The 8,958-nt window shown below is 34.6% G+C and overlaps 1 protein-coding gene across 1 annotated transcript; it reads right to left on the bottom strand.

The window, feature by feature from the left end:
• Positions 1–1,133: 1,133 nt before the first annotated feature.
• Positions 1,134–4,570, bottom strand: LOC148016109 (gibberellic acid methyltransferase 1-like). The gene is made up of 3 exons (XM_087664716.1): positions 3,407–4,570; positions 2,068–2,346; positions 1,134–1,625 (listed from the first exon to the last, which is right to left on the bottom strand). The coding sequence occupies exons 1-3, from the start codon at positions 4,190–4,192 to the stop codon at positions 1,266–1,268; spliced, it is 1,425 nt and encodes a 474-aa protein (XP_087520842.1). The 5' UTR covers positions 4,193–4,570; the 3' UTR covers positions 1,134–1,265.
• Positions 4,571–8,958: the final 4,388 nt, after the last annotated feature.

Here is an 8,958-nt window from a genome sequence, read left to right on the forward strand (position 1 = left end):
TATATATATATATATATATATATATATATATATATATATATATATATATATATATATATATATAGAGAGAGAGAGAGAGAGTAAGATGTCTCTGCAAGAAAGTATGTTGGAGGAGCTTTCATAGCATCGATACTGACTTCTCATGAAGGATTTTGAGATATACTTCTCTTGGTATTTGAATTGATTGTTGGTGAATTTTTATTGGGTTTCTTCTATATAGGTTCAATGTTTTGTTGATGTGTGCTACATTTTGAGAAAATGTGATATGTAATACTATGTTAATCACCATTCTACACATTAAATGCTCCCTTAAATGTGGCAGGATCATCCTTTGCCTCTTGTTTGCGTTTCAAGGTTCACAAAAAGAAACATGTATTTGAACACCATGTATAAATGCCTAATCAAACACTTAAATGCATCAAAATCCTTTGTTTCTTGCCTATGTTTCAAGGTTTACATAATAAAATATGTATTTAAACATTAATATAAATGACTATCTTGTTTGCTGAGTTAAACACATTGATTATCACTACATGTTTGATGATGGGTGCAAATTACTTCAATCTCATCTTGTCACGTATTGGAATTTTCCATTATAGTCTAAGGCATTAGAATGTCATATTGAACATCTAGTTAATATAGATTAGAATGATCTCTTAGACATTGCCTCTTATGGTTGACCTCTATTTTTAGCATTTTGGGATGGCTCAATGCCTCCACTTGTCACAATCTGTCACCTTTTAACACATCTCATAGGTCCAAAGCTATGATCCTTTGTGAGAATTCTTCATCCTATGCTAGATGTGTGTGTGTGTGCACACGTGCACATGTGCACGCGTGTGAGTGTGTGCCAACTAGTATAGGGTTGAGCAAACATTCAAATCCACAAATATATTTCTTTATGCACTTGATTACCCCACCTATCCTCAATTACAATGAGATATAAGGAAAATGGTAAAATTTTAGAAACCATATGTGCACACCATTAAGCCTACTAGAAAAAGATTTATAGCTCATAGAATATTACTTAAAAAATTTGAGACTTTTGGTATAGCTATTTGTATGATTCAGAGATAACAATCCAAAAACTTAGATCACCCAATAAAGACTTTGCAAAACTCTTGGTACAAAAGTAGGCTCCATGGATCAAAAATATTCTTTTTCAATCAAGATATTTACAATAGTGTTGCTTGGATGCATAACAAAGCATATTTTAACATTATCTAGAATAAAATTGGAGATGATCATCACCTTACTATAGTATGTTAACATCTTTGACATATTGTAATCAAATAATTCATTTCAAAATTCTTGTCAGTAAGACAAGCTTTTTCAATTGTCACTCTCTCTAACTTTTCAAAGAAGAGTGTGGTTCTCCTCAGGCCAATATGGGCTTGAATCATGGGCTTCATGACACTTTCGACAAACTTAGTCCAAGTCTTTCCAAACCCTTGTGGATCTTTATGCGAAAAATGATTCTTGCGTACATTTGCTAGATCTTTCATAACTTCTACCTTTAGAATCTTTAGCTCTGGAACCTCTTTTAATGCAAGCTCTAACTCTTTGCGATTGACCATATATTGTGGTATGTTGAAGGTGTCCATTTCCTCAGAGCTTATTATGCCCTGCACTTTGAAAAAATGAGTTGGTGCTATTATTGACTGGGTAGAGTAATAAAAGTGAAAGATATTAGTAGCAAATTGGTCACCATCATAAGAAAGTGAAGAAATAACAAACATAGTATTCTTGGGAGAAGTTGATGAAATAGGTTATATGCTTGTGGTTGGATCAATGATAAGATATTCATTACTAGAGGAAAAACATTAGTTGAACTATGAGACATAGTTAAAATAGATCTCATTTAAAGAGATGTTTCAATTGGTATTCTATCTTTTGTCTCTATGATAAAGTTGTTAGCTTAAAAACGTGTTTGTATCAAGTTGTGAAGAAAGTGTTGCAGGTGGTTCTAAGGATTTTGTTGAAGAGAAAAGTCTTCCAAAAGAATGCTTAACATTAGGAAAAGCCATAAACAAAAAAATAATAAATTTTAATGGAAGAAAAATGCACCTCATTCACCATCTCATTCCATGTATCCTCCACAAAGGCACACCCCATGTAATCGGAAAGGTTGAGATAATCATGACCTTCATCACGAGCAAGTGTGAGAACGAACATAATAGCATTTGTAGCCATCTCATCAACTCTACACTTGAAAAATCGAATCAAATCGGCCTTCGATTGTCTTGCAAAAGCTTGAGAAACTTGTGGTCTTTGGTCATTACCCCAAACCCAAACATGACCTCCATTCCATGAAGGGGATGACTTGTCCAACACATTAGGTGGTACCTAATATGATCATATATAGAGTAGAGAATGCAAGTTAATTTTTGTTAAAAAAGAAAGGATGGGGAATATAAATTAGATTCTCTATCACAGATCATACATGTACGACTTGTTTCATGCTTTTTAAGGAAAAAGTGGAGGAAGAATAGAAACTAGATGATATATCATCACAATACCTATTCCAACTAGTTTTATGTTTTATAAATAAAATATGGAGGATGAGAAATTGTGGTGAGAAAACTCTTCGGTCCTTAAAGTTTGAAGTTTGAGCCATTCGAACATTTAAGGAGGCTTTTATCAAAGAAGATATTGAACTTTAATAATCAGACGTGTAGCATTAAGGACTAACATTGAAGGGTTGCCTAATGTTTCAAGCAACAATGAACATCTTCAAACACTCTTACCTTGAGACAAGTTAATGAGTTTTGTTAGACATTTATACATGCTTGTAGAAATTTAAAATGTGGCAATCATTTAAACCAACTCAATCTATCGTTTGATTCGCAAATATGTTGAACATAGAAGAAAAGAACATGTTGTGACAAGGCAAAGTGATGAATAGTATAAGGTAAAAAACGACTCCATCAATTAATGTAAGCCTTGAAATTCAAAAGGATAAAGTAGGACGAGAAAGCTTCTTTAGGGTGAGGGGGACTAATTGTGAAATGGGTGGAGAAAGCAAACACTTGGGGCTAGTATTGTAACCAAAAAAGGGAATATGGCTAGAGTCTTGCTTAGGTGTAACTCATTGATTTGTTAAAAAGTGTCACATTAGTAGCTCACAACTTTACATGTATACCACGACCTTGAAAGACCCCATCCCTCCTCTTTCCCGCCCCCCCCCCCCCCCAAACCATATCTCTCAAATTACGTAAAATTCAATGTTAGGCTTGCATGGAAATGAAAAATTCAATGTTAGGCTTGTTCAATTCCTCTCGATGACCCCTATGCGGTCATATGTACGGATCTAAAAGACTTACTGTTCTATACTTTCCCTCGTTTGCCTATGCGCTTACCCGCAGTAATGCGACTGTGGCTAGCAGACCAAAAGAATGCAGCCCACCTGAGACAGCCAGTGCAGAGCGAATGCACAGCTAACGAAGTTGAGGCTTCTTGACGGGAAGAGGCGGTCGTAGAAGGAGCCCGGCACCCCCGCTGCATACACTCTGGTGATAAGAGACTGATCATCGGTGCTTGATGATGCGCAGGAGAAGATATCACGATTGGGGGGGGCAGCCAGACATCGAAACAGATGGTTGAAGTCGTTAGACGGAAGGTCCGAGAAGAAGTACTGGATCTCCATCATGGCACGACCCTCAGTATTTAATAGATTGTTGCGATGATCAGGAACGTCCTTAATCATGGCGGCCGGATAAAGATCAGGCTGGTGATCGGATACAGCATTACGGTCAGTATGATTATGATTATCAGTTAACCCTGAGAAGCCCTGACTCAAGGCATGCACAATAAACTTAGCATAGACGAGGGCATTCTCGCCATAGGAGCACCCCAGGTCTGCTACGGCGACATGGTGGGCATTATTGCTATGATTATAATCATGCCTAATTAGTGTGCACCCAGCACTGTTGTTATTGCAGTGACCAGGTGCGCTTTCCCCTCCTTCGAATTCTTCGATAGCTTCCTTTGATCCAGTGATTCTATCAGATCTTACATTGATCATATTATCTACTGCGAGGCGGACGGCTTCTGCCAGGTGAGGCTTTGCATAGGTATGGAAGGCACGGATCTGGTAGCTGCCATTGACGGCATAGCTGTCTGCTCCAACCCCACCTTGCATACTAGGCACGGATGATCCAATCGACCTACTGTCACTACCCGTCCGCTCCATAGACAGAGAGATTTTCCAACGACGATAATGCCAGCAGCGGTGCTCCAGCTGCAATGATCAGCTTGCAGCTGATATCGATAGACAGATTACTAACAAATTGCCTCACATCAGCACCTCAGAGCTGGGAGAGAGCATTTATATATATAACATGCTAAAACATGTAATTCTCGCTCTCATATCAATGCCGCCCATCACTATCCATGCAGCCCCACGATGGCGGCGACTGAGTCCCCCCTCGAACCTTTCCATGCATTTCTATGTAGAAGAAACGGAGGACCATAGACTATAGTGTGCTCTGCAGATCAGGACGATAGACTGGAGTGACGAGGGGAGAAGGACTAATACATAGACTATAGCGATGAGGAGGACCGTACCAATGAAGAGTAAGTGCTGAGCTTGTAACTTAAAAAGGTCAATAAAGCTTTCATTTGAAGAATTGTTGGCCCTCCTATGGTTTTCAATTGCTTGCGTAAGGTAAAGTAGAAAAACAAGGAAAAGTTTGAAAGTCTAGAACGATGTCAATTATGAGGATGTGTCAGAGATTTAGAGACTTTCTACATTGAATGATTAAAGGCTATAAATTATGGTCTCTGAGAGAGAGAGAGAGAGAGAGAGAGAGAGAGAGAGAGAGAGAGAGAGAGAGAGAGAGAACCATATAATTAAAATTTAAAATTTTTTGTAGCTTTTGAATGCTTACTGTGAACAAAAGAAGAAATAAAAGGTAAGGTATTTTATCATATTATTTAAATATGTATATATCTTTTTGTTTCAGATTATAGTTTTGAACTATTTTAAATTATGTTTTTTTTTCAAATCTTAATTCTAATATATTTTTAATACAATTTTGTGATGATATAAAATTTAATATTTTATATTATGAGCAACTTCTTCATTCTAATGGTGTTTTAATATCTTCCTACTTGGTTTTAGGTAAGCTAAACTTATGTGATTATTGAATTATATTTTTCAATGTCTACATAAATTGAGTTCACTAAAAGCCTTTTGTATGAAATTTATGACTCCTTGTTGAATTAGTGGAAAATGATATTGATTTTTCTTTTGATGATATGCACTGTTGCATAAATGTGGTATATGTTATTTGGTATTGAGTGATAATTATACTTTAGTATAACTTTTTGTGTTGAATATTATTACCCGTTTTCTTGTAATTAAATGGAGCAAATATTATAATTGCATATGAATAATTCAAGATTTGTAAATTTAGATCTAAATTTCAATATTCAATTGATATTTGATTTACATGATTGGGTTTTATTATATTTGAAAAAGTAGTTGTTAAGTTTTGTCATTCGTTGCAATATTTATGCTTGAATGTTGGATTCATTTTAAAACAAAAATTTTGATTTGATAATGTCTAGCTGCATGAAAACCACCTCTTGCTTGGGTGCTTTGGCTCAATTAAGTGTAAGAATTGCATTCATGACATTATTGGTCGGATTCCTGCCCTTGATAAATCCATACTTGTGCTTGTTGATATATTTGCTAAATAGGGCATCAATTTATTAGACATGGCTTTTGCTAGGAGCTTCTATACCATGTTCAGCAAGGAGATAGGTCTCCAATGATTGAGGCAGGTGCATTGTTTCTATTTCGAGATAAGGTTGATCTTCAAAATAGTTTTGATTGACTACAAACTAGTTCTAGTGAGATTTCTAGGATGAGGTCAAGGATGATCCATGATGTAACCATGAGAAGAAATATCATGTGCCCTAAGAAGAGAGTCAAGACTCCCAAAAAAGCATGATGTAACCATGAGAAGAAATATCATGTGCCTTGAGCACATAGAGTCAAGACTCCCAAAAAAGCATGATCAAAGCAATAAACTCAACAAAGCTAACAAATTATGCCTTGAATGTGGTGTCAATCACATGTGCTAATTGCCCAAAGAGGAAAGCCTCCATAAATAAGGCAATCATGTAATGAGTTCCTTTAAGTATTTTTGGGGTTAACTTCAATGAAGATTTTGAATCCATTGTAGTAAATGTAATGATGAGAATGGTAGCTCATCATTCTTTTTTTAGAGGTATTTTAGTAAAAGAATGTCTCCAGAAATTAGAGAAGGTTAATGCTCTAGTTACTTTTTCAAGAGCGCTTCTTCTTCTTCATTCTTCAAGCCTCGATGGAACCTATAACAAGAAATCTCTATCTTTCTTCTCGATCTTCATTTTCTATCAAGAATGGAGAATAGAATGACCTATTGGGGATCATTTGGAGATTACCAACCACCATTATGTAGTACCTTCACTAACTTGAAGGCCATAGGAGTAGCCTCATATTTTTTGGTGCTTTTGATCTACAAGGGTTTACTGATCAGTAATGACATAGTCATCATTAGTAACTTCATTCTTTGACTCATTTACTACATCTTAGCAAATCATTTCATGAATCTTGAGCTCTACTCCTACTCTTCTTTACTTTTTTTCATTCTATGAAATCCTAAAAGACAATAGGGTAGCCATGGCTTCTCTTCATTAAGCTCTCAAGTCTTGATAAAAGGCTTCCTCTATAGCTTCTTTGGCTAGTGGACATTAAGAATCTTGAGTCAAGCTTTAACACTTCTTGTAGCAAAAAGGCCACTTTTATGGCACTTGGTCCCTTTATAAAAAATTATATTTATCCTTTAAAAGAAATATTAAGAAGAAAATGTTTTAGAAACATGTGATCAACACAAGGTAGTAGTTGAAAAAAAAATAGAAAGGGTATTCCTATGTCTACCATTGGGACCATTTTTGCAAGAAAATTATAAGTTTAGTACTCCTAGTCAAAACCATCTTTTAAAAAAAACTATCATGCTAAAATTTCACGAAAAATACATTGCTATATATAATATGTATTTTTAAAAGATAATTGTAATTAAATAAAAATTATTAACATTTTCAAGAGATCTAGATAGTATTGCTAAGGCTGCTTTGACCAATTTTCATGTCCTTTTGAAAATCCAATTTCACTACACAATGAATTTTCACTTGGAATTTATTCGAAATCCTTTATTCTAGTATCTAAAAATATTAGTAAAGTCCCATCCAATTTTGCACTATCTTAGAAGTTAATAACTAGATTTCTAAAATTTAAATGTTCAGTAAGCGAAGAATGCTCATATTGAAGGAGTGTAATGACAGAAAATCATTAACAATGTAACTCTTATAAAATTTCACTGAATATTGTTAAAAATATTATTCTCTTTTGCATTATTCTAGTTGAAGTCATTAGCTCCATAGTGTTCACCACATGAAGAATAATAATTGTTATGTTTCATCATGAATACTCGGAGTGGGACTTTATGTCTTCATTTCCCATTTCATGTGCCCTTTTGGAATTATGGAACTTTATTTTTTCGTATTATCATGCTTAACTTTTAAGGATGAAGAGTTTTTCTGAGAGGGAAATACGTACCTATTAGTATTATATAAAGCAAAGGTACCATGCATTTTCTCTTATTGAAAATTTTATCCATGTTCAAAGTCTATAGTTGATCCTCATAGTGCTTTAATGAGACTAAGAAACTTGATAATATTGTGATTATTTTACCTTTTATCCTAGAAAGTTCTTACACATCTCATTGAAATACAAGAAATGATTCCAAAAACCTAAATTGTAGTTAAAAATCATATTGTAAAAAGCAAGACAAAATATCAAATGAGCCATGCTAGCTTCTTAGTACAGTTTTACTTAGAGTATTTCATACCATAAAGAGGATGTGCTAAATTTTGGATATATGAACCATCATCATGATAACGATTGCCACTTAGTGTAATAACAATGGTGTAACTACATTCAAAACTTTAGGTAATATTTTTTGTAATGGATGCATTTTTTGCAACTCAATGTAAATTTAACTTGTGAATTTTAGGAACAGAAGTCAGATGATTCCAAAAGTACATGACCCAAAGGACAGGTTGGGAAAATATTGGTATGTATGTGTGAATTGAACTTTTATGGTGAATTGTAAATTGAGCTTATGAAATTTAAAAAAGTTAACATGATTTCAAAAGGTGTCACCTAACTCAAAGTATACACTCAGAAAAGTTTGGTTAATGCATGAGAAACTAAATTTTGCGGTCAGTTGTATATGTGCAAGGCATGATAAAAGGATAATCACCTTACAATATATCTACATTCCATCTTAAGGATGTATCTTATATAGTTTTGGCCAATTTGACAAGAACATAAAAAGTATAATAAGAAAAAAAAATTATACTCTCTTTCACCATGCTAGGAAAATGTATTTCCTAGCCTGAGAACTGCTATGTCTAGCACATATAGTGCATAATGTAGATCAATATCTTAATTAAGATAGACTATCAACTACATCATGTGCATAATCTAGTTTAAATCTTGATGTTGCACATATATTTTAAACATACTATCATCTAGATGAAATGGTTAATTACAATGACTTCAGGCATTTGTTTATGGTTTCCACTATGCAATGCATTGGATTGAATTCTAAAAGGTCCATTTTTTTTGTGTTTTTAAAAAGGGGTTTGATGCAGTGCATCGAAATGATGAGAAAAAAGACATGTTTTTCTAAAATCCAATGCAATCTATCGGATTTTATGACAATTACGACACCAAAGACACTTGCTCCAGTCAAGATGAAGCGCTCTTTGCTATCATGGATAGCTCGAGTCATAGCTATAAAGTGAGGCTTTGTAACTTGCTGGTGCTTTCAGCTTCTCACTCGTGTCATAGCTTTTGATTATGCAAGCTATGATTGTGTAATATCGATCCCCTTTGCCTCGTAC

The sequence above is a fragment of the Lygodium microphyllum genome, chromosome 23 (assembly GCF_053477565.2).
Source record: "Lygodium microphyllum isolate KBCC chromosome 23, Lygodium_microphyllum_v1.1.10, whole genome shotgun sequence".
NCBI lineage: Eukaryota > Viridiplantae > Streptophyta > Polypodiopsida > Schizaeales > Lygodiaceae > Lygodium > Lygodium microphyllum.

What these genes read in the sequence shown, in the direction of transcription:
- LOC148016109 (XM_087664716.1), bottom strand. Translation starts at nt 4,192, where the DNA reads ATGGAGCGGACGGGTAGTGACAGTAGGTCGATTGGATCATCCGTGCCT. An exon ending in CTCTGCACTGGCTGTCTCAG is followed by an intron (nt 2,347 to 3,406) that starts GTGGGCTGCATT and finishes TGATCATATTAG; the next exon opens with GTACCACCTAATGTGTTGGA. An exon ending in GGAATGAGATGGTGAATGAG is followed by an intron (nt 1,626 to 2,067) that starts GTGCATTTTTCT and finishes TTCAAAGTGCAG; the next exon opens with GGCATAATAAGCTCTGAGGA.